The 26894-nt window shown below is 42.2% G+C and overlaps 1 protein-coding gene across 2 annotated transcripts in view; it reads right to left on the reverse strand.

The window, feature by feature from the left end:
- afg2a (AAA ATPase AFG2A) overlaps positions 1 to 26894 on the reverse strand; it is a 102015-nt gene that overhangs the window by 40920 nt on the left and 34201 nt on the right. For both annotated transcript variants that reach the window (XM_076149193.1, XM_076149192.1), the window contains exon 15: positions 25690 to 25816. In XM_076149193.1, the coding sequence (XP_076005308.1) occupies positions 25690 to 25816 (127 nt within the window). The remainder of the gene's footprint in view (positions 1 to 25689; positions 25817 to 26894) is intronic.

Consider the following 26894-nt stretch of genomic DNA (forward strand, 5'->3'; position numbering starts at 1 on the left):
ATGCATTCCAGAAGAGTCTGGGGGGAGGAAATATAAACCCGATGAAATTATATGACAGTACATTTGAAGCATTCGGCAGACTCTTACCGAGTAGAGTGATTGCAATGACATTAGCTTCAATCCCTTGACCAGGAGGGAGTGGTAGCCGATTCAAGGTGATCAAAATGAGCAACAAATGTGTGTTTTTGCATCATCAGGATTAAATGGATTGCAGAAAAATACAGAAGTCAGAAACAAAGTAGCCTGGAATGTGTTTCCTGCAACAAGATCTCAAAACCCTGCACAGCATCAGTGCAAAACCTGACAGACATTACCTCTAAAATATGCAGTTTGAGTTGATCACCAACATGACTAATTAAGAAGTGCTATTTGCAGAAGACTTCCTGTCCTGAGGCCTTTAACCACAGATACGTCTGCCACATCACTTGAGCAAAGCCCAACCAATAATCATGCTGGAAAAGGGGAAGCATATTTGATTTTTGAAATCCACTCTGGCCAAAAAGCACATTTACTCATGCATGATCTTATGTGTATGTGTTGAAATGTCTAGACTGGCAGTGAATTGTGGAATTCCTTACAAATGTAAGCATTAATGTTAATGTAGGCATTAATCATTGATATTGCTTTCAGGGTACGAAATAAAACAAAGACATAAGTCCATACAGATTTCTGTCACTGTTCTATAATTACAGGCATTTCTCAAACAGTGGGACACTCTCAACCCCAAATAATATAAAGGTGGAAACTTCATAGTAAGGATAAGATCAAAAACCGTTGTTGCTATATTAGAACAAGAGAGTCTGAAGGCGGTAGAACTGTAACTATACATTCTGCTTTTAATTAGTAGTGCTTCTGCTTCTTCTTCTTAAATTCTTCTTATTATCATTATATTAGATGTGGTGAAATTAGGTGTTTTGTTCATGAGAAGACATTGGCTGCGATGTGCATCACATTTGTCAACATTTTGTTTGGTCGATCGATTGTGTTCTGACCCCTGTAGCTCCAGTTTATCTCTAACCTTTACCAGGATTGTATTGGTGGGGACACAGTGGGACCCACTATTACCCCAACCAACACCAACACCGACACCAACCCCCTCCCCAACTCCTCCATGGTGTTTATCAACTAATTGGGCCACTTCCTGAGACAGGGGCCAAACAGGGGAGGGAGGAATGCATGGCAAAAGGCCACTCAGACAAGCTAGCGTCAGGGTTAGAGGGGGTGGGAGCGATGGTGGTGATGATGGGGAAGAGTGTACAGAGATAGACAAGGGTAAAGAGAAAAGTTGAAAGAGGGAGGCATTTTGTTCTAGTCCTTGTTTGTGACATAGCATTTCATATTCTGTACACGCACCAGCAGCAGATCACCATTAAGGCAGCCTGCAAGGTCTTGTAATGGCTTTTTCTATTAACAGTGAGTGCTCAGTAATGCATATGAGCACTGCATTTAGAATGCCACCCCTGCGTGGCAATGAAAAATCCCCAGGTTTTATTTGAGGGGGTACTTGTATAAGTCATTGGACTGACAAATGGGAGAGTTTGCGGTGGTTTTTATCCAGATTGACCATCTATGCACTCTGTTTCGTTTGATGTCCTGACCCTTTGAAGTTGGCCTCCAGGGTCTATTGGTCTTTTCCTGGGGTTAGAAGTTGAGCCCCCACAGCATTCAGGACTTTTCAGTTTGGTTAAAGGATGCCAGATGAGATTCCCACAGTTCAATTGCTTCATCATTTTGAAATAAGCCCCCAAAGTTGAGGCCTCAAGTCCCACTAGTTATAAAAATATATCTGGGGACAACTTTGTGTCAGATGATGTGAGATGATAGGAGTAGGAAATACATGGCTGGACATTAAAAAAAACAAAGGTTTTCAAAGGACACTTTAACAAATTCCTCTCATACTGGATCTCTCATAAAACCCACAAGCCACAGCCTTAATGTGACAAATCTGGTAATATTATAAGCATTGTTCACAACAAAAATGGAACGCTACCATTTGGCTGCTGAGAAGTCCCTTGAGCGTACAGTTCTAAAAAATCTAACATGGCGAGTATCACTGAGAAAAGAGCCCTGCAGATAGCAAGCTGACCGGAAAAAAGGTCACGTGGTGGCCATTTGGACAGGGGAGGACAAAAATGCAGCTGGACTGGTGAGAATGACTCTGAATAAACAGACCGGGCCAATCAAGGAAATAGGGGGTTGGTGGGGGGGCGGGGGGGGTTGAGACAGACACATACACTTTCCTGTTGTCCTAAATAGCAACAACCAAGGGAGCGCTATTTCCACCAAACTTCCTTCCCTATCAGCTCTTGGGGACTCTGGGAAGAGAGAGAGCCCGGCTGGTCACAGAGCGAACACGGTGTTATAGCTGTGGAGGTCACTGACGAGACGCAGACGGTCTTTTTGTTTACACTAGTATGAGAAATTATGTTCCATGCTATCCCCATAACACACCACTAAGCTACTTACAGTGATACTGGGCTATTTTAGCAGAGGGTCTACAGTATGTTTTATACACTTTCTATGTGATATGCACAATAAATACATACTCAGTACCCATATGCACCATGGGAAAAGGGGTTATGTTGGAAAAAAGGAGTATTGTGAAATTAATATCTATGTGTAAACATGTTGGCTTGTTTGTATGGGTGAACTACGTCTTCATTTCCTCTCAATACAGTTTATGAGATTTGAAAAAAGGAAAAGAAAAGAGTAGTCAGGTACAGTTGGAGGCAGAGACACAGACAGAGCATCAAAGCCAAACAACCGGAGGTGTTTGACGTTCAGCCACTGTCCCCTGCCTTTTGGCAGATGTGATCTTATAGTCTTGCAGGTGGCGTGCGACAGCCGCTGTCCTGGCCAATGGCACTCCAAAACAGGATGTCTGAAACTCCCCAGGCTTGGGACTTCCTCTCCTGCAGCGCCACAGCCCAGAGTTCAACCAGCTCCCAGCCCAGAGGAACGCATTACAGATCTGGCACGTGAAACAGTCTGCTGCTCACGACCGTACACCACCCACCCCCTCTCTCTGGCCAAATCCCTCTTTAACAATTTAAAACAACAGAAATAGTCCCCTTGGTGCAGAGGAAGGAGCTCTTTTTTTACTTGCTCGGTTTTGCGTCAGAGAGGGCATCAAGAGTGCACCCTCCGCACCGTTAATGAAACTGGGCTTGAGAGCCAACATGCCAGACTGAATCCATTGTTGCCTTTCCAATATAGCAGAAATGCAGCATTTACATGAACTTTAAACATTCATAAAGTTCACCAAGGGTATGCAAGTATCTTTCATGCCTGAAAGGAACTAAAACTCCAAACACAAACATTTATCTGCAACTTAGAGTTCTGACCCCGAAAAAGATACACGAGTATTAATATAGGGTCGTACTATCTTGACATACAGTCACATCTCTTGTCATTGTTAACAACCTTGCAATATCACTGGGCTTGTAAAGTGCAACTATCTGGCTCAGGTTAGAAACACATAAATATCCCTGCGTGTTCCCACACAGAAAGTTCTGCTTGTACTTCTCTGATGCTGTTTAAGGCCTTGCAGCTGCGGAGGCTGTCCTCACAAGCACAAGCTATGTTAATACCATTAGCAAAAGATAGATGAAAGATAAATTAGCCTTTGAAGGAGTGGATGAAGCGGGTAGGAGGGGATTCAAGAATAAAAGTGGCCACATTAGAGCGAAAAAAGCAGTATGCTGGGGGCTAAAGGGCAGGGTGGGAGGGTTAGCAGTATCCTTTGCCTCTTTACAGTCAGGCATAGCTTCTCGAATTATTCCCCCACCACACACCCACCCACCCATTTGGATCACAGTGACTTCATTAAGATGGCATGCTGTTTAGTCAATGTGGTTCCAATCGGGGCCCAAACTGTAAATAAACCCCGCAGGAAATGCAGCTGGGTGACAGACTGTCCAAAAAGGGGATGGGGGGAAAATAAAACACATGTGAGACGACATAGAAGGGGCGGAGTGGGGGTGGTGATGTGAGGGAGAGGGAGAGGGAGAGGGGTGTGAGGGCATGATTAACGACACCGACACTTTGAAGACAGGAAGACACCTGGCGACCATCTTGTCTCTGTGGGCCCTGGACAGACGGTAATGCTTTAGTGTGTAGGAATTAGGCCCTACGCATCTCCCAGCTTTAGCACGGAACCACTGGCCAGATGGGGACTAAGCCGGAGGGATTGCGGAGGACTCAAGGAATGAGACATGAGTGAAAGGCTCGTGGACCAACTGCAGCGGAGTCTGTGTTGACTTGGCAGCACGCTTAGAGAATGATTGATAGGACGCTAGCCGGTGAGCTAGTTCACTTCCCTTATTGACTATGATTGTGTTAAATCCCTCCCATGCGCCTGTGCTTAGGAAGACTAATGAAGTGACTGTGCTATGTGTATTTTCCAGAAAGGATACTGTGCACTTCCTGCCTTTGCTGATCCACAAACAGCCATTGTTTTATAGTGCGGTGCAAACAATAAACATCAGGAGTCTAAAATGTCTCCTGTCTGACCTTAAATACACAGCAAAGAACCAGACTGGTGCCTGACACACTGAGCCAATAAGAGCAGAGTTCATGGTAAACATCCTTGTTTTAACAGTCTGATCATTTCAGGAAAACATATATAGGATGTTTAACTATCATTAACGGAACCATTTCCTATCTGTGAACCACTAACTTCCCCCAAACTTTGGAGTTCAAACTCTACAGGATACATACATGTTTTTGCTACCATTTGTTCACATGAAACCTTAAAAAAACACACCCTGAAAAACTATATTTGTCAAATCCCCTCCAATAAACATGTTGTAAAATGTCAGCTTCCCATGCCAAAGATGGCAATAACAACGTCTTGACAGGAAAAGTGGCAACACAAAGCTAGATTAGTTAGACTGGCCCGGGGGCTTCAGCCAGCACTGGATCAGGTTAGAGCTATTAGACCAAATGGGAGGGTAAGCATGGGGGAGCTGTGACTCTTCTTGTGACAGCAGAGTCCAGTGTATCTTCCTCAGGTCATCTTAGTAAGTAATTGGCATGGTAGTTAACCTCAGTTAAGTGTCTCCACAGTGGACCCCGAGGGCTAAACTGCTAGCCACGTTGTCATTACCAACTACCCTTTGAAGACGCCAAAGACTGTCTGATGATTTGTTACACTCTTCATGCAGAAGAAGCTCAGTATTGCTGCTCCTGATGAACTTATAATTATGAAGACTGTGACATATTTGAAGGATGCCTAAGGCGTCGAACCTTGACATGCAGCAGCTTTGGACAACATGTGGGCCTTGTTTCTTTTGCACTTGCTGGACTTGGCGATGGAAACACAATGATCTCTTTTCATTGAGAACCTTGCTTGACCTCTGCATATCGAATGCTGAGAATGGTTATGGTCTCATTAGGATGCCTACATCAAAAGCTTACAAAACTGGAGGGGTAGTCATTATAGTGCATACCTTCATCAAAGCCCAACAGTCCAGCAATTACAGCTCTAGTGACAACATTTAACAGATTATAGACTATAGACAAAATATAGACTAGATCAAACAAAATGTATTCTATGACTTACTGTTCTTAAGTTATAGGCCAAAATGTAAACAACGTTATTGCTAAATTATAACAAACACTAAGCAAATGGCTTGTAGTGACACTCAAGGAGGTAGCAACTCGTTTCCCCAATAAATAATTTTTGCCATAATAAAATGTCTGTGCACACATTGACAAATGGCTGCCTCATGCCCCTTGGAAAGAACAAGAAGTCCATGTACATGTGTCATGACCCGGTCTCTATAAATATACACATGCTGAGCCAATACCCACTACACATGCCACAAGAAAGAATGGTCCTTTGCAGCGGGTGCAGCGCAGAAGGCAGCAGGCCTCAGCTCAGCTTCAAGCAGGTCTCAAATCAGTGCTTAGGGAGAGCAAAACATATGTTAGCTATGTTATGGTTAGAATTAGCATCCCTGGTTTTCAACGGATGTGGGTTTGATCCCTTTGGCCTCCAGGCTCAATCAAGTCAATCTAAAATTAGTGGGCTGCCTCTTTTTCCGGAAGACAGATAATTCCCCGTTGATTGTGGAGAAGGAAAAACATTGGGAAAAGCAAACATGGTAAGGAACGCGGAGTGGGCAAGTCCGCAGTGGCCCTATGGACTCAACACAGTTATGGTGTTGCTGAAAATAGCGACAGGTGCAGTCAGCAGCAGTCACCAATAAACACATATAAACTAAAAATACTGCTGAGAGGAATGGGAAAGGATTATATCAGCTTTTTAATAGCCACGTGTGCTCCATTTCAAGAGGAAATTAAGTACTTTTCACATTCATGTAAACATACTGACATATTGTCGTTGGAGCAGACTGTGCAGATTTAATTCAAATTGCTGGTAGAGAATGAAAACTAGTTTGGTTGAAGGGGGAGGGGGCATCACAGTTGCAGAACAATTGATCTTGAACTGGGCAACTCATCAATGGGCCACTGTGACTATGACCAGGACACAAGGACACAGTCACCTCTGTTTAATGGATTCAGCGGTGCCCCTTCCCTGAATAATGTGGCGAGCACCATGAAGGCCTGAGAGGCAAATAATGCCAGCCGCCCACCAATGAGAGGGACCGAGGGCTGTTAGCTCTGGCTGTTTCAACATGCCGCTCACATTCAACTCTATTTTGGTGACAGTTGGCAACTACAGACGCAAAACTACAAAGTCAGTTTTGTTGCCTGTATTTATTTTGTCCCATGTGGCTACAATAAAGGCATCTCTGAACAATCATTCAATCAATATATGGATATAATTTCAAATACCACACAGACAAGAGATAAAAAAAAAACAAATGGATAAACATTATAGCCTTGAATGCTGCTGCCACAGGACTCTCAAGAGATCCCTCTAAATGATTTGTCACAAAAGACGTAACATGTTTTTTCCCCTGAAAGAAATTACGGGGGAAAATGAAACAAGAAATATGTTGTACTGTTCTATCCTGATCCTGTTTTGTACATTTCCTGAAATCCAAGGTGTAGGTTAAAGGAAAAATTACGAGAGGGAAGGTCAGACTTCAGCGATCGAGGTCTGGAAAAACCATTAGTTGGAATAGAGGGGAAGAGACAAGGGCTTAGTTATTTCCTCTCTGTTTTTTTCTTTTCTCTCCATCATTTCGGAAAGAGGTGGGGGTTGGGTTCACTATTCTCCTCGGAGTGTCACAGCCGTCATTGTTGGGAAGGAAGCAATGACATGAGGAGTTAGGGCCCACTTGTATATTGCGACAGGGTGGGACAACTGCTCATGCATGTGGTGTCCCAGGGTCAGACGGTGATTTAAAAAAGAAGTGTGTGTGTGTGTGTGTGTGTGTGTGTGTGTGTGTTTCTTTGCATAAACTTAATGGTATCATTTTGTGTACATCACTGAAATCTACAAATTTCAAAGATTACAACAACGCCATCAAAAACTATACTAATCAGCACAACTGCTGGGAGTTAAATACTTTATGACAGAATAGCGTCCTGTTCAATGACTGTGTGGTTATTATGAGCGGTCAAGTACGCTGGTTACACAACAGCTTGAGGTGAATGTTGCCAAGAGGTGTTAGATAATCAACTGTAAAACAATGAGTGAGAAATAGAATCAGGAAGTGGAGCTTTTTATAAAACAGGCAAGACTCCTTAATCTCCAAGTGGCTACTGGTATGATTTACTTTCTTTTGAATGCCGGCATAGATAGGGAACATTTTCATATCAGTAACAATCTCTCATGAGTTCCCCCTGCTTTGTTGCTTTAATCGCATTGCCACGGAAACGTCTGAACAGTTCTGTAATTCTGTCGTTCACTTTGTTACCTATTTCTGGGAGTGTTGCCCATCAACACTGGCCAAAAAAAGAAAAGAAAATGCCTTGTGTATCCTCTCTTGTACAATAAGAGCACAAAGACAAGTGCTCTGGGTCATTTAGCCAAATGAACGCCATTACTCCCATTACTCTGGAAACGTTTTGTGAATCCAGGCCTGATCTTTTGAGAGCCCACTGTTCTATGCAGCCCTGCGGCTTTCCTCAGGTGCTCAACGTTTCCCTGCAGCTTTCCAAAGCAAGCGCATTGGTTAACCACCCAAACCACTCGAGCATAATGCAATCTCCGATTCACAACACACAAAATGTATTGGCAGCTGTCCACAGAACCTAATCCAGGAAGGGGAAACATTTCTGCAAACAGACTCTTGTTGAAAACTTCTAATGAATGGCCTCTCGTCTATTCTGAATGATGTGGATTCTGTTGAATTTTTTTTTTATATTCCCGTTTGTCCCTTTTTTTGTTTTCCTCATTGCAAACTACTAACAAGGGACAGGGGTAGAAAGACAGTGCTGCCTCTATGCAGGACTTTCCAACACAGAAGGCAGCTGTCCTGGAATGTGCACTGGCGCACAAGTGAGCTCTGAAATTATGGCCCTGGCCATCGCTAAAGAAAATAAAATTGATACAATCTGCAGAGCATGTAGCTTTTAATTAGTGGCTTCCGTCTCCTAATTGGTTTCTCTCCATTTCCCTCCGCCTTAATTCGGGATTGGACCAATTGGCCGTGCTGCATTTAGTGTGCTTTGTTTGTCTTGAGAGAAACCGTACACCGTAATCAAGGCAAGTTTTCAAGGGCAGCACAAGCGAACCTCATTCTTTTTTAGGTTTACCATTTTTTGGAAGGGAAGATATTTCCGTGGCTTGTAGGACAGACCGGAGGACAAGCCTCATGGTGTAATGTACTGTAAACACAAGCATAATGCTATTCTGTGCATGTGGAAGATGTTTTAGTGCATCTACACAACAATTCAGACATTAAGTTATCTAAATTACCAATCAATACTACTTGTACAAGCCACCAACAGTGTAGTGAAGTCAAAGCTGACCTCACTCCAAAGGTTCACAACTAAATTACAATTTACCTTGCCAGGAATGATCTGAAGTTGGAAGTACATGGTTCTGACTTCTTTGCTTGCATTCAAACCACAGTGATTATGTAAGTTAGAGAAAGTTATGTCTACACTGCTACGGCCAGGTCATAACCACAACATGAACACACAGCTTACATGGTGACAGTTGCTTGTCCTAAGGGACCATGCTAATGTCTAATGCCGATAGAAACAATCTCTCACGGTGATGGTACTTGTGTATGCTGATCGGTGTCTCAGAACCGTTTACTTCTAGTTTTGTTAGAGCCACTTCTTTTGCTTTATACAAAAATGAGCCAAATACAAGTTATTGACCGGTGGGAGCTTGTGTTTGACCACTCACTGTTTCTTAGAATTGTGAATTTTCCCCATAATTTCCTGAAAAACTGTGATAACCAAGACTGTGGCAGGACCTACAAATGGTTCAGGGTCTAAATAAACAGTTATAGTGTGTCTTGAAGGAGAAGCTATCCTGAAAGAGTTTCTGTGGTGTAAAACTATCTAAAGGTCTGAGCCACGGACACAAGAAATCATTTTATCCTTAGAATGAGAGTGCATGACATAGAAGCGGCATATGTAAATGACCGTTTTGTCTAAGTGCAGTATATACGGTATCTTTAATTCTATAACAAGTTAAATTTTGTTCCATTCACATGAAAGCTGAGATATGATTGTGAAATAAGTACACTCCATTACGGCTTGAGGAAAGTATATTATCTCAATGCAAATGTTTACCCATGACCTAACAACTGAGTCATGTTTATTGCACGCTACAAAAGCTAAGAGTGAGTGAAAACACACAGGAGATCACAAAGCTAAAGCTTACTGTGGTATGTTTATAGCCGGGTATGTGGTCTTTTAGTGGTTTCCTGTCGGAGCGCAAACAAGTAAACACTCCCATGTCGCTTTCCATTCAAGGTATGTCTGCGTGATAGGGCATACAGGTAAAGCAGTGATAGACGTATCTCAGACAGGTCCAAACAAAACAAAACAACAAAGCCTTTCCAGTTTGATAACAGCAATCAAATGGGCCATGGTTTGGGTGTGCAGGAGAGAGAATTGTGAGGAAATGTAAAGAGAAATCGGAATCAGACGAAAAGCAGAAGAGATAAAAGCAGGGTAAGACAGAAAGAGGACGACAAGCAACTGCTTTGCTGCTCTGAGGTCAGGGACAGGTCTGGTTGCCTGGTACGACTGGATTCTCACTCACACATAACACACACACACACACACACACACACACACACACACACACACACACACACACACACACACACACACACACACACACACACACACACACACACACACACACACACACATTCCCAGTGACATGTTTACTGTTTCCACCAGCCAACAAACGTATTTCCCTGTTACTGGGGCAACATTGGAGAAATTCTCTCCTGCTTAGAAATCACAGTCTCCACACAATAGTGAAGAGGCCAGAGCTGAACAGCAACAATAAGACCTTCAAACCAGTGGGATGTTTTTAAAAAATATGGTGTTGTAAGCTGTGATAAAATACTTTGAGGAACTTTGCTGAACAGTCAAGTGTTTTTAGACTTCAGTTATACTCTGAATAAAGCAATAACTTTTGTCAAATGTCATGTAAACACCATGACTGAACTGATTGAAATCCTTAAAATAGATGTTGGCCAACTCTGAGTAACAGACCTTAAATCAATTTGCTCAAACCTGAATTTATCATGCATGTGCACAAATAATAGTGTACATACGGCGTAGAGAGACAGAATCTGTTGAGATGAAAAAAGGATTACAAAAGCTTTTTAGCCAAGTTAGCCACCACTGACAGTGTCTCTCCATATTAGCTACCGACAACAGCTTGGAGTGCTGATCCAGGTTTGGTGTAAGCAATCACAGCTAAAATGTAAAAACCATTCTGTTACTGTCAACTTTAAGTCTACAAATGAGGAAAACCCATTTCAGCATGCAAGGACCTGCTTATACTTCCATGCACTGTGCTGCAGTTATTAGAACTTACTGGGAAGGATCAGCTGGGTGCCTTGGATTAAAATGAAAATACATAGTATGTACTTGTACTTAAATAATGTTCAGACCTAAACAGATTAATGGTCAGAGTCAAACTGATTGATTTTCCTACTAACAGACACAACAAAAAGATCTTCAGGCCATGACAACAGTAGCTTAGTGTGTCTGTGGTCCATCATTTCGGATGTTGTTGCGTGGACTTGATTTGTCTGTGCACACACATCACCTCAGAGCTGGAGTACACACAAAACACACTGAAACAACCATGACTCTGTTTCTGTAAAGCCAAACTTAGCAAGCGTGTAGCTGGGCTCTATTAAGTATATGAGGGCATAACATAATTCCAATGCAACATTTAGTGGTGAAACAAGACACAGATTGACCATGGATACAAGTATTGCCTGAATTATGAGGGGCAGAAAAAAAGGGAGGTGGAGAAAGAGGAAAGGGGGGAGTAACCGGATAAGTAATAAAGATGATAGAGATATGAGAAAGGGAAAGAGGGAGGGAGAAGGTGCAGAAAGAGTCCAAGAAAAGAGACAGAGTGGAGAGTTCTTCTTTTCTGCTTGCTGTCTATGACTACTAGGCCCTATGCTCGAATACCCCCCCCCCCCCCTCCCCCTCTCGCTCTCTGTCTGTTTACAATTACTGTGCCGCGAATGAATCTTCCACGAATGACCGCTCAACTGGCAGCCCTGACTAGTCAGGAACAAGGGAGCTATTAGTGGAGGAACTGAGGAAGGAAGGAAGAGGGGAAAGCCAAAGGGAAGGCAGCCCAGCTCAGAGGCCCAGGGGAGGGAGAGGAGGGGAAGGGAGAGAGCAAGGGGAAGGCTTGGACTGAGGAGAGGAGGGAGGCAGTGGTAGGGGGTATAGAGGGGTGAGTGGAGTTTCAGCAAAGAGAGGCAAAAGGGAAGGAATGATAGAAAAGGAGGGCTCTGGCACATCTCCCTGGAGGAATCGGCTCAACAGAAGCAAAGATCTCCAGTGTCCCAGTGGAGGAGGAAGAGGAAGAGACCTCAGCCCCCCACGCCACCCATGACGCCAGCAAACAGTGATGAAAGAGATTAGTTCTGGGATCAGGCCCAGAGGACAGAGGACGAAGTAACCTCTGAAATGCATCCTTCTCTCAGGCTAGAGGATTTAGGATGCAATCTTGCCTTGCCTCCTTTGACCCAAAAAAATATGTTTGACAGTCTCTCACCCCCACCCACTCAACAAGAGTGAAGGTTTGGTGGTGAGGATAGTCCTCCCTGACAGCCATCACTGACAGAGAGCTGCAACACAGTTTGCAATCCTTAACCTAAGAAACATTTGCCTGAGGAAACGAGGAAATGAAGTGATTCTTGCCAGTTCGCCTGCCGCAGACATGCCTCAGTATCTTTACGATGAAAGACCTCAGGGGTCATAGTACAACTATCATTACAAGTCCTTTTTTCCAAAGAAGACCGATTGATCCACTCTTGTTTTAATATTTTCGGTTTCATCTTGACAGTGGGAAGGAAGTGAACAAGACAGAGGGCTTTAGCAGGCTTTAGTCTTGTGCCAGCGAGGGTTGAGATGTATATCCAGCCCTAAGTACTGTAAGTAGGTCTGCAATATAGAGACACATTTATGCTATCGCATGACTTTACAAAGAAGTAGAAGATTCTCATTGTGTGTCGCTGACAACGTGACATGATAGAGTCGATATAAACACTGGACGGAATTCAGAATATGGTGAATAGAACTTTAAATGAGCAAACTCCGTAACAGCAAAGACAATAATAATATCTAGCTTAATTTCTAACTTTATGTCAAGTGGTCTGTATCACCTTCTGTGGTTCCATTCTACATACTATGAAACCTGGTAAATGAACAGGAAATGTCTCTCAAAAACACTCAATCATCCTGACAACAATGACAGAATTACTTCACAATGATCACGTTTGGATTTAGAATTTCTGAAGTCTTATTAACATTTAAGGCCCTAACCCTAACCTATGAAGTCACCAAGGAAACCTTAATCGTTACATTGATATTGAGACCTTGCTACTTTGACTGTGACACAAAATCCTACACCAAAATGACAAAGTACGATGAGGAGTTGTCTGAGTAGTGCGGTGTTTGTTTTCATCTGTGTTTCAGTGCCAGGCATTTCAGATAGTGTCAGCTAGCATACCAGTCAAAGAAAATTACAGTTCATTGACTTTTAAACACTTTCCTAGGATTGTCTATACTTTTTGGCATAGGACATAAAATAGACAGCACACCTAAAGCATCTTAACGCTCATGATAACTCTTCAATGCAAAAAAAAGGTAGGTTGAAGCCTTTTCGCATCAAATGGAATCTACTTAACCACATGCTTTACCAGCACTGATATATACAGTATATACTGTATATACATACAGCTCCGGTACATGGAAACATGACTCCTAACCCTGACAGCCAAATGGGCCTCTTCAGTGAAGGGCCTGGTGGGATTGATTTCATTTCAGCTACAATGGGTAACTTATATCTTGATGAAGACGACGGAGGCGGCAGAGGATATATATTGGGATAACATTACTCCCCCGGCCTGTCCGGTGCACCTTCCAAAACGATTGCAGCAAATAATGGCCCATTTGTTTAGCTATTCTCTAAACATAGCACTGGACCTTGTTGAGGTGAACAAAAAAAAGGGAGGACTAACCTGCTTTTTATCACAGAAACAAAAAATGCAGACATGGTGTAGCTCTCCTCGCTACATTACTGAACCCCCTCCTCCCATTTCAAATCCCCCCCAAAACTTACACCTTATCCACTTGTAAGCAGTTCTTAATGTGGTGTTGGGATCTCCAGAGCAGAGAGCTGGGCTCAGGGGGGTTCAGCAGGGGATATGTGGAGCGTACAAAGGGGGTATTATTTGTTGCCCTCCTGGCTGGCCCCCCTACCAGCTCCTATTCTGTATGTGGGTCTGACTGTAGTCTGATGGTGCAGGATGACGACTCCTTCCTACTCTCTGGCTTTTATGGCGGCCAGAGAAAGACCAAGTAGGGGTGTCAGTAAAGTGGCATTGTTTCATTTGATTCTCTATGGTCACCTGCTTCAATATTCAGCCCCTTTTTACCTAATGCTACAACTTCAAGGAGACATTAACTTACCTTGCATATGTGTTAAAAATTGTGTCAAACATTGCTAATGCATCCAAACCCGTACTTTCTGAACTGCCCTGGAAGCTTCATTTTTGATAGGCCCTTTATTTCCATAACACGTTGGAAACATTTGAATTTCCTCACCTCCACACCTGGTTAGACACACCCAATAAGTAAAAGGCTGTTGAGCGAGTATTGTGCAGTCTATGAGTGTTGTGACAGACTAAATGCAGATGGCCCATCGGAACAAAAAAGGCTTTTCATAATGGTACCATAAAGAGCGTGCACAATGGTACCGTACTAGTGGAGTGATGAATGTGTTTTTTGAACATAGAAAAAATTGCAAAGGTTTCAAGATAGACCTTGAAATGAATGTAACTATCATTATTATTAAGTGGAATCTACCGTAGGTCTGTCTATTTGATGTCCAATCACTGAGGTTGATTTCTTTTTTCTTAGAAAGGGCTTTCTTACATGCAACCAAAGGTACTCCAATCAAGCTTTAGATTTGCAAGGCTTTTTTTATTTTCTCTAATCTGTGAATATCAAAAATGATCTTGGTTCTGTAGATGATATCTATCCCTGAACTCTTGGAAAATCACGAGTACCTTGAAACATACTGTAAGTGTATATTATGTTGTGATTATGTACAGTGTATTTATTATTGTATTTGTTTGCAATGAATTCAGGATCGTGGCCATCTGTTAAAAACATATAACTCTCGTCTCCTTTAGTTTTTGCTGCTTGATAATTTCATATCTTCGTCTTTATCCAGGGGTTATCACTGTTTGGTAATTGGCTGTATAGGGCGGGTGGGTCACCGATAAATACACTGATTACCTTTCCATTTCCCCCCATTTTCCATTGTATATTCTATTTCTTTCCATCTGGTTTTGTATCTTGGTTTACATCAGCCGATTGAAGGACGAATCTGTGCAGCTCTGGAATACGCCAGCATGGGAGGGCCATGCCTCCTGATTGCTACATATGTGTCTGGGTAATAATTCACACCATTCCATTAACGGTTTGTCTGGTTTTTCCATCGGTACTGATTCGAAAAGGTAATCCATAAATAATCAGAAGACAATAAGCAAGGATGAAGCGAGTGCTATGCATGACAACTGCAAGGTGAATGCCAAATGCATCCAAATGGGCCTTGCTGAGGAAGGCTCCAAATGGTTTAAATGTAGAGGCTAGTGAAGGATAGATGGATTTTAAGCGCTATACATGAGCGCTATGCACAGATTGTGTGTCTTCTGCAATGCCAATACAGGCAGCAACGTTACTACAGAAAACAGAATAAAAAAGAACTGATAAAGAAATGGCAAAAAGAGAGATGAAAAAAGGGAAAATATATGGAATGGAGTCCAGGGTTGGGGCTTCAGAGTAGCGTTTGAGAATAAACGAGATTTCCTGAAGTGAGAGCATTCCAAGGGCGCTGGTGGTCTCAGCTCGCCAAGAGGCAAGACGACACATGCTGGAGATGTCTGCCAGGTAGCAGAGCACAAAGAGCCCTCAATTCCTCCCTCCCTATACCACCCCCCCCCCTAAACCTCACACACACACACATACACACAAATGTTTCCCTCCACCATCCTCCCATCTCCATGTCTTTCTCTCTTGCTGACCAAAACACAGGAGAAGCTGCAGAAAACAAGTTGTATATGGTCAAAACAAAACACGTGTTTATACTTTATATTTTATACTAGAGCATGCACTTTAATCAAACAAAGATCCTGCTATTATCTGGGGAAGCAGTGTATGAGAATGCAGAACACAGAAGAGATTGTTGCAGCTATTGTCCTTCAGACCTTAATAACATTACCAGATATCCTCATGTGAGAACAGGGCGTCTGGACATTTCAGGACAAGCGGGTGAGCATGCTTTGTCCTACAACTCACTCCTGACAGTACCCAAAGCGTCATGGCGACAAGTGTGATTTCCAAAAGAAACTATGCATCTACAAAAATATCTGGAAATGAGACTAAAGCAGAGATCAAGGAGCTTCTGCCTATCAAGCAAGGGGATGAAATCATTTGTAAAATCAAAAGAACGGTCAGAGATTCAATCGTTTACAACAAGAATTACACCAAACCTTTGCCTCATAAATGTGTTGTCCTGACTTATTGTTCTACTTTGTTCACAACATGTTGGCAGTTCAATGAGATTAAGGTGCATATGTTTGAAATACATAGGTTCATTGTATTTGTCAGAACGTACTCTTAGGGAATAACTTTTCAATATTTATCAGGCCTTATTGTACGAGATCTATTGTTTTTCGGTAAACTTCTAACCTACCTAGGCATAAATAACCATAGTTAGTATGGTCGTGCTGGTTTACTTTGTGTCTTTGTGGTGGTATTCTTGGATGCACACACAAGTGTAAGCTGATACTAATACAGCCCTTGAAGTTTGATACTTGCCTGGGGATCCTGCTCCCCCAATGCTCACTCTCTCTCTCACACGCACACGCACACACACACACACACACACAAACAGCTTCCCAGAGCTCATCCATCCCTAGGTAGGATCCCATTACCTGGGCGACAACACACACACACACACACACACACACACACACACACACACACACACACACACACACACACACACACACACACACACACACACACACACACACACACACACACACACTTTGTTTTCTTTTGCCACTGTAGATTCAGTAACCCACAAACCAAAACTCCTACATTCTCATTAATGCTTCTTAGAAACATAACCAGGAGAGGATAAACTTAGAATACTCACACACCACCATCAACATGTTTACATATGCAATAAAACACCAATTATAGTCTGATTAAAGGAATAAATACAATTTCGGTCCAAACATGCAAACCCTATAATTAAACAGAATTTGGTATGAATCGACATAAGGCAACCTAGATAGTGCCATTAGATAGGGTAAATGGATTGAATCAAGGATGTAAATGCTATAATGTGACTAAGACACCGCTGCATACATATTATTTACATTTTCTCTTGAACACAGAACAGACAAAAGGTGATTATTCTTGATATTTTCCCTAAATGTGACGTATACCTGCCCTGGAGCTTTGTTTTTGATGAGTCCTGGATAGACACACCCACTAAGTACAAGCCTAGCTATCAAGTGTTTGACAAAGTCTGACATGTCCTCAACAGAACAGTGATGAGAATGCCATTTTCATTCAGTGTGCGCAGTAGTACAGCAGCAAGGGAGAGTAGAAGTAAATACAGTTTTTTTTGGTGCAGATTCAAGTACTGCAAAGGTTGCACAATGGATCTCTGAATGAAAATTAGTATAAAACGTAACTCTACGTATGTCCCCTTTAAAGTTGTTAATAAGCCAGGTTGAATACACTATGGGCACGGCCAATTTAGCTCCACTTCAGCAGGACATCCTGTGCTATGGCAGCAGCGACCTTTCAGTACCATGCATTCAGACGAAAACAGGGAATGAGATCTAATCCTTAAAGAGATCCCATTATATTTGGCTCGTGGCTTGAAAACGCCAGTCCAGCATAAAAATATAGTATGGTCTGTACAGGCTAATTTTGTTTTCTGTTGAGTAGAAACACAGCTCAGGTGGAAACTACAGGCATTCCCAGAGTGAAACGCTGAGGAGCCCCCACTGGCGTATTGTTTACCAAATCAAGACTTGGCCTTTGACTTCTTAACATTCACTCATGATGAAAGTAGGAATTAAGAATTGGCAACAGTCAAAACGATCAAATACAAATGCTCAGATAAAATACATTTCTATGCTTTCTTTGGTGTTGCTGAACTTGCAAGATCAATCACAGCAAAGTTTAGAAATGTTCTTCCTTCTTTTATATATCAGCGCTCCTGATATGGTCAATCTCTGATTCAAAGTGCAGGTGATAAACACACACACACTATTTCCAAAACACCCTTTGACAGAGATCTGGAATACATGCATGTACGCATATTTCCATGAAACTCTAACAGGCTCTGATGTGAGCGCTGGATCCAAAAAAGGGAGGGGGGGGGGAAATCAAAGCTACACTTAGCTAATGCCTGAATATTTACCAAGTGGCCCACTAATTACAGTCTGGTGGAATTAGACTGTGATTACAATTAGCGATGTCCAGACTGGCAAGGAAAAACACTGGCAGATGTTCAGGCTGCTCAAACAGGCCTGATGTCGGGTATTTACTTTGTGCAACTCCTTGCCGAGGCTAAATCCGCCATAAAGCTTTTTAGGAATTGATACACCTTCATCAACAACGACGAACAAAGAATCTGAGAGCATAATATTAAATGTTTTGCAAAGGGGAACGCTATCATTGTCCGCATATTGAATTTGTATTTTTGTCTTCAGTCTTCATACAACACTTCACTTAGGGCAATTTTTTGTATTGTTTCTTTTCATTGCTTCATTGTTGAGAAAGAATAAGAAATAACAAAACATACGGTGCGAGAGGTGGTTTTTCGGAAAATGAGACAAAATTAAAATGAATGAAAAGGACAACAAACTGTGATAAGAAACATTACCTATTCGCAGAAGGAAACAGAACAGAACTCTAACTTCATACCTTAGTAGATAAGTATTGACTGTGATGACTCGTAAAATTATTATTCAATATTTTGCTGTAGAGATGCATTTTAGACGGAAAAAACAACACAAAAGTGGATGGAATATTATAGTCAAAAGGTACAATCCAGCACATAAAGTATTGTAATAATAAGTTTCAATTTGTATACACACTACATACTTTATAAAGTTTAGTGCAGAGAGCAATTTCTTAAAGATTTGACCCATGTCAGGTTTGGCACCATCTCCTGTTCAGAAGCCACACTGCACTACCAAGGGCTGATTCTCACGGGGAGGAGGAGCCTGCACAGATGAAGAGGGGAGAAGGCCTAGAAACAGAGCTGGAGTGAATACAGGAGACATTCCCATTCACGTCATCCTGATCACAGGATGTGTGCAGCAGTGGTGGCTAACAAGTCACACGCCGTTCCTTTTGCAAAGCTGACAACAAACTTCTAATACATCCTGTGCTATGCTTTGTATTCTATTCTACGACCATTACATTTCATTAACCATGATGACAGATAGTGTTCTAGTCAAGAGAATGGAACAAAGGAATGCTTTATTTAGGTTTTACTACTATTCCTATTCAAAAGTTCCGGTATGTGCTGATTCATACGCATTTACGCATGTTGCCCTTGTTGTTTTCAGGAAAAGGTAACACTGCCTTGTCCAGAAGGAAGATGCAGTAATGCTACATTCATTTCTTTGGCGTCATTCCTCAAGCATGGTAGCATGCCTCAGGTAGTTGTTAAGTGACTCAAACACTGCTCTGGCACAGCTTCACTCACAACAAAGGTGAAACAATGAGAAAGAGGAAATCTGTAAGTGGGTGGGCTATTCCGCTGGGACATGTTGATACATGATGGCTTGATACCAACATGGTTTAACAATATTTTAATTCACTCAACGCCATCAAAAACACTGTGGCCTTCATCAGCAACTATGAATGGTGGTGAATCTTTCCAGCTCAATAATATCCTATTTATATTGTGTAAGCATGTATTAATGTGTATTTACAATGAAAATCTACATACACAAATATCGCATAATTCATTTTGAAACCTTTGCAACTCTTAAACGGGCAAAAAAAAACAAATGCTTCACTGCTGGAGCACCTCTGTGCACACAGAGTAAAAACAGATTTATTTGAGGTTCTATGTCTGAAAAAAGGCTGTGCTGTTGCTGATTGGCCAACACGGATCCTCGCTCCCGAATCTTGTACATTGTGGGTGTGTCTAACCAGGTGTGTAGGTGTGTCAATGTGTAAAGGGGCGATCAAACCTGAAGCTTTTAAGGCAGTTCAGTCCTTACTAAACACACACACTCCTATGTTACATTATAAACACGAGGGATAAGGGTGTTGTTTTTTAATTTGCAATAAACTGCCAAAACAATTAGTTGATTCTAGATGTATTTGTACTTATAACAGCTTATATACTAATATGTTTTGATTCCACTTTGTTGCAGAGTCACAAAGTTTCACAGGAATAAAAACAAGTAGCGTGAGAACACTTTTCTTATTTTGCCCTGAGGAGAACAAACATCTAAAACATGGTTGCGGTTTGAAGTCACAGAATTAAGTAAAGCACACACGTGTCCATGTACTCTGCTGATTTCAACATATGCAGTATAAATGATAGTACAGTTTGGACATGATATACCTTACTTAAATGAATCTGGGGATTCCCATTCAGGCTCTTAAGCGGAGTCACTATCTGACACATTGTTTACTTGAAGCTATACTTTTGGATCTTATCTGCAATCCAATAGGGTTGTGTCTCCTCTTTCAAAATCAGAAATTGGCTCCAGGGTGACATATAAAAAAAAGTATATAAACTGAGCGCAAAAACAGGTTTGGAAGCAGTTATCAATGCTTTGAAATGCAGGTTTGTTACAGCGTGAAAACACATCTGTACTCTACATTTGAATCATCTGATAGACACTTTTTATCTTTAAAACAAACACTACAATTATGTTTGTGAATTTAGCTCAAATTTGCAGTCAGAGGGTTTAGAGTTAGGAACTTTAAGTGTACCCCAGACAGTATCATGAAAGAAAAGTCCTTTCTATTGGCTATAAATTCTGCCGCCTCTGTTCTGTTTTCACTCCTTCATCTGATAAGAGCCCAGTTGGTAACTTCTGGTCCCAAACAAAGACCCATCTGCTAGTAATCTTCTCCACTGTTTGCGCTCCTGCCGCCTGATAGCATTGGATGAAGCCGAGCGCACATTAGGGTAAACAAATGGGCTATTCATTGTAACAACAAACCAACACTGGCTTTTCCGACGACTGCTGCCTGAGTTTAAACTACAAGGAGAGAGAAATGTCAGAAAAGTAGCTTTAGACAAACTGCAAATGGTGAAACGCACATCTTGTTTATGGTGCAGGAGGAAGACAGTGAATATGTGTGTGTGTGTGTGTGTGTGTGTGTGTGTGTGTGTGTGTGTGTGTGTGTGTGTGTGTGTGTGTGTGTGTGTGTGTGTGTGTTCAATCAGCAAGATAGACAGCTGCTCGACAAACAGTGTGACAGGGGGTTCTTCCTACAGCACAGGCTGGATAAATATTCCTGGTGGCACTAATCAATCACCACAACGTGGTCGCAGGGGTCAGAGGTGAGCTTGGATGATTGGCGCAATACAAAGAAAAGAGGATGTGTAGGAAGTTTTTTCAGGGGGGGGGGGGGGGGGTGCGCAGTGGAAGGGCTAGGTAGGAGGTGTGACGGGGGTTTGCTTGGTGACATGATGGGGAACGACAGATTATCCTAGTTTCATGGGCCACTGCAGCTCCTACACTGGTAATACACACGTATGGCTACAGAATATTCTGGAAGACACAGAGCTATTCGGACCATAGTAGTCCTGTGAAAATTTACACTCTGGTTAATTGGGGAATTCGCAAAACATTCAAGATAAAGAAGGTGATGTAGAACATATTGTGTCTTCAGTGGAGGGGAGTATGAACTATCTTTGTTTCATGGTTAAGGCTGCAGTTATGCCACATTACTCAGACTTTGAAAAAGCGATAGCCTACGTGTTTTATAATTATCAATGGTGTCATAAAACAGCGAGAGGAAGCGGTGGGACTTTGTGTACTACTTCAAAAACCTATTGTTATCTATTTATCAGGATGTGTGTCAGCTGCAGTAGCCACATTACACACATTACATATGAAGTTGGCTAGTCACCGATACAAAACAAAGGCAAGAGGAAGTTAGAGAACTGTGTGTGCACGAAAAGAACAGAATGTCTCATTTACACAGGTCAGATGTCATTTCAGCTATATTATAAACACTGCAACAGGCAATGAGCAAGACTGGCCCATTAGATAAAGTGTTACTTGTATTTATAAAAGGAAATTCCACCTGTGCTGACACCTCCTGACAAACTCCAAGTCTGGTGTGAATCACCACAGATTATGAATACCTCCATTATCAAAATGATATGTGAAACAGTTACATAGCAAGTTAGGTGTTTGGGTTGTAGACTCGCCAGACTCTCCAAAACCGGCAAACCAGGACTGAGCCCACTGAACTGGCGAGCTGCATTCAAAAGCAAACCGTAAACTGCCGCTAATGTATGTTCACTAGAAAATAAAACTGGACAAGGAGGGAGTGAAGAAGTGGAGGGAAAGATGTGTATCAGCATACATGCACACATAGAGACCAATTGGTTATACTAGATAAAGAGTGTATGTGTAGTGAATAGTTGATGGAGTTTATTCTTTGGACTGTACAGCTTTATTTTGTACATTCATGTTCGAAATAAATGTAAAATTTTAATTTAAAAAAAAGTTTGTTCAGTGATTGTAGGTGTAATCTTGATATAGTGTCTGCTTTTTTGTTTTTAAATTGTCCAGAAATGCAGTAATTAACCTTCAATTCCTATCTCGGTATGTTCAGAACCCTGGATCCGGCCCTTTACACAAGTAACAATCTGACCTGCTGGTGGCCTGCAGCCAAGTTTAAGATTTGTCCTCTGAGGACAATCAAACCATGTTCCAGATTTCATGGTGGTTCATGTAATAGTGGTGGAAATAGTTCACATGCGAGGAGCGAAGTGGCCAGGACCGACCAACATTGACATTCCTGGAGTAACACTGCTTGAGTAACCATATTTGTTGTCATTCTTGCTAAACCATGGTGACATCATGACAGCTCTGACCCAAAGATGTCCTTGAGTCATTCAAAATATTATCTAAGCTTTACAGTTATCCAGTTATCCAGTTCATCAAAACCGCATTGTGATATTGACACCATGCCGACATGTATTTTCAAACTCCGAAGAGTCTCACAGGGACATAGCATATCCCCTAGCAGCAGCTGAAGGATGGACAACAGGTCGTTCCTTTCAAACTAAAGTAAACGCCACTTTCCCCTCTCTTCCTGTCTCCATACCTCCCACTCAGTCTATCAAACAGCAGAGGGCCCCAGGAGCCGCCTCTGCTCCACCAATAGCTGACAATGACTTCATTGACACCCCAAGCGTCCCATTAATCTTCATTTGTCCCATCATATCCTGCCATTGGTATGGAAATGCCCGCCCATCTCCGGTGTGAGCTGACAGCCTGCGGTGGCGGCGATGGGGTGTAAAGGCGGGTAGGGTGCTAAAACCGCAGGGATGGGGGGGTGCAAGTGGGGTGTCTATCCCAAAGTGTGGCATCTGTGTGTGTGTGTGTTTGTGTGTAAGAAGAAGGTCCCTGAAAAGGTTGCATTTGGCAGTTTCCGTTCCCAGTGTGGCTCATAAGATCATTTAAATGAGTTAAAATTTAAACACACACACACACACACACACACACACACACACACACACACACACACACACACACACACACACAGTAGGGAGTGCAGGCGGGCAGAGGTAATCTGATTTCTCAGCTGCCCAGGAGTCCACTTCCTGAGAGAGTGGGGCCGGCCTGTGGAAGGACGCCTGGGGTTTCCCATCTGTCCGCCCAAGGGCTTGACCCCCTACCTACTGTTAATAAAGTCTCTCTTTCTCTGTGTCTCAGTGTCGCTCTCTCTCATTAGCAATCTTTCCCTCTTTCTCAACACACCTTACAGCTACAGTAATGGAGATTGAAATGAGACAGCAGCCGTGTGCACAAGTGGAGGAAGTGGCTGTCACTCCCCCACAACAGCAATGGATCAATTCTCCAAAAGTGGGTTAGAAATGGAGTGTGGCACTGTATTTATGCATACATGTGTTTCTATGTTTTGTTGGGGGGGTGTGCAGAATACTTGTGTGGAGACTTCTAATGTGTCTCAGAGTGTTTATGTATTTGCTGTGGGCGACACCAGATTATATAAAACCACTACAGAAGTGTGAACTCTTGATGGTTCTTTTTAATCCCATTGTTCTTATCTCAGTGCATTGCTGAAAGACTGAAAAATCCATACAATAATAAAGCATTAGCTAACCTACTTTTATACTTTGACTGACCCAGGTGGGATGGTTACGTTGAGCAGACAGCAATCAGGGAGTGCATAGCTCTGCCAAGAAAGTGTTTGGAATTAATCTGAAACAGAACGTACATATATAGGCAATCATGTTTCTATTTTTTATTCAAGTGAGTGCTGTAGTTAAAGCCCCTTCTTCTCGGAATGCTAAGAAATCAGCACCTGAATCCAGATCCCGTTAGATAGCATAAACAAATCAAATCAAAGCTATTTTCCGAAAGAAACACGTCCTTACAGCAGCAGAGTAACGAATGTGTTCTTAAATTGAGATGAGGAGGAGAGGTAAAGAACAAAAAAGTGGAAGAAAGGCAGAGGCAGATGCTTGCATGAGCTTAAGGAGCGGCGCGACGTTCTCCTTTCTTGTGTCCTTTTTTGACAAAACCCAGACTTGGTCTTTGATCAGTGCTCAGGAAATTTCATTAGGACAGAGATGGCTGGATACGAACTAAAGAAAGCTTTTGCGGATGGGAATAGGAAAGATAAAGAGATGAAAGAGTAGATAAATAGAAAATTGGGGAGGGGGGGACAGCAGAAAAATAGAATGACTGGTAAGTAATATCTTGCTTTTCTCGTCTTGGAATACAGAAAGACAATTTCACCTACACTGCACGTCTAACATCTGAATTATAAGCAAAACATAGTAAACAGACTTGTAACGCCTCAACCTTTGTCCCTTTCCCATTACTCCGATTAGTACCCAAAAATAAAACGGTGTGTGGTGCATCGTTGTGTACCTGAAGATGGTTGATAAGTGTTAACAGAATGTAAACCATGACTCAGGAGCAATGAAGGCAAGATGGACATGCTATCAGAGCATTTGTTGCAACTTAGGCATGAGAGGCAATGATCTTTGTTACTTTAGGACAAAGTTTTGTGTAGATTAGGAACATTTCAATGTAGAGGCACAGTCAGAACAACAAAGGGACTCTGATCAGCATTTTGAGGGGTAATTGGTCGATATCTATATGTGGCGGACGGAGCCGATGCGTCACTTGCACCAGGCCATGTAAATGCAACCTTAAACTTAACTAAGTATAATCTCCAGTAGAGGAATCAATCGCTCTAGTCAAGTCATGTCAGGTTTATTTGTATAGTTGAACATCACATACGATGTCTCAAAGGGCTTCACAGGCCCACACAACAACTGTTACCCTCTCCAACCCAGAGCTCTAAGAAGACAAGGAAAAACTCCCTAAAAACTCTTAATGTATAAGGAGAGGCAATTCAAAGAGAGCTTCCCTCTCCTCCAATGGCCAGGTGTGCAAAAAGAAACACATTTCAAAGAGACAGAGGAGATTTAATGAAACAGGAAATAAAAAAAAACCCTTGCAAGTCGTGTAAGACCACAGAGTTGTGGTAAATATGAATCATAATGTCAGTAAGTGCCAGAGAACGAGCGAGACTGAGAGAGGGAGACTGAGCAGCACCCACAGAATGCATCCAAAGAGACAGGAGAGTCAAAGGAGACAGGCTGCAGCAAGTAACCTTTCACCTTATCATGTACAAAAGAGGAAGTAAGAGAGAGAGAGGGAGAACAGAAGGACACAGACATCTCTTTAAGCTTATCAATCATGGACCAAAGAGGAGGAAGAAGAGATTAAGCCAGAGAGCCCCGCGTCTGTTTACCTTATCGATCATGTCGGGCCGGTTGGTGGCGGCCAGCACAGTGACGTCTCGGAGCTGCTCAATGCCGTCCATCTCTGTCAGGAGCTGAGCCAGGACGCGGTCGCCTACACCACCGGAGCCCGCCGAGCTGTAGGGGTGGATGAGTGAAAACACAAGATAGATGAGTTGTTGTGCTGGAGAGAGTGGGGAAAACAGAGATGAGACGGATGTATGGAATGATGGATGACGGAGAGGGAAAGGGAAGTATACAAATCATTGAGGTACTAGGGAAGATGACAGAGAGTAATATAGGGAAACTAATTATGTCCAACAGATGGATGGATAAGAGAAGGAAATAAATGGGTATAGAAATGTAAAGGAATGAAGGGTATAGAAAGGAAAAAATGTAGAGTAGAGACAAGTGGAGCAATGGAAGATAGGAATAACAGATAAGTGAGTAATGGAGGAATAACTGGATGGTTGCAGTATGTCCAGATTTCTCCGTCATCACCAGTATTTGCATTAGTTAACATTAATGTAAATTCTCCACATCCTGAATACTTAGCACCTCTGAGTCATCTCACTGACACTCTGTATGCGTGTGTTTCATCAGAACAGTTCTTCAAAGAAACACTTTGGCAGCAAAACCAAACCTTCCTGCCAATGGTTGTCAAACTGCACTGAACTGAAAAGGCACCAGAATACACACCTTCCCTGTTAAGTAACACAGAAGACAACAGTTTACAATAATGCCCCCTGTGTCTTTCATCTACTGACCTTTGGAAATACTAATGTGAATGAATCTGATGCATCTGATGTATAGTGAACGATGCAGTATATGGGATTTAGTTCAAGGTTCCTGAAAGGGATCCAAAAATTATTTTAAATTCTTTTATTTATTTTCTAGTGTTAATTCTAGAATTTAAAGATTTTACGGAAGAGTTTCTAGGAAAGGGCAGAAAATTGGCAGACGCAGCAGAAGAAAACGTATTATGGAAAATTAGGTAGGAAATGACAGCTAATCTTGAAAATAGCAGTGAGGGTTGTGCCAAGGGCAATATTCCCAATAACAATGTTTTCAATCAGTGGGACTCCTTCTTCAGTGAGCCCCGAGCTAAATGTGTGACATGGGGACAAATGAAGAAGGATTCAAAGGATGAATGATGAAGCACCTGCTTTGGGTTAATCAGTGCAAATGTGAAGAAAGCCACAACAAGAGACTTATC

The sequence above is a fragment of the Genypterus blacodes genome, unplaced genomic scaffold (assembly GCF_046128005.1).
Source record: "Genypterus blacodes isolate CSIRO-AG114 ecotype Tasmania unplaced genomic scaffold, CSIRO-AGI_Gbla_v1 ptg000044l_1, whole genome shotgun sequence".
NCBI lineage: Eukaryota > Metazoa > Chordata > Actinopteri > Ophidiiformes > Ophidiidae > Genypterus > Genypterus blacodes.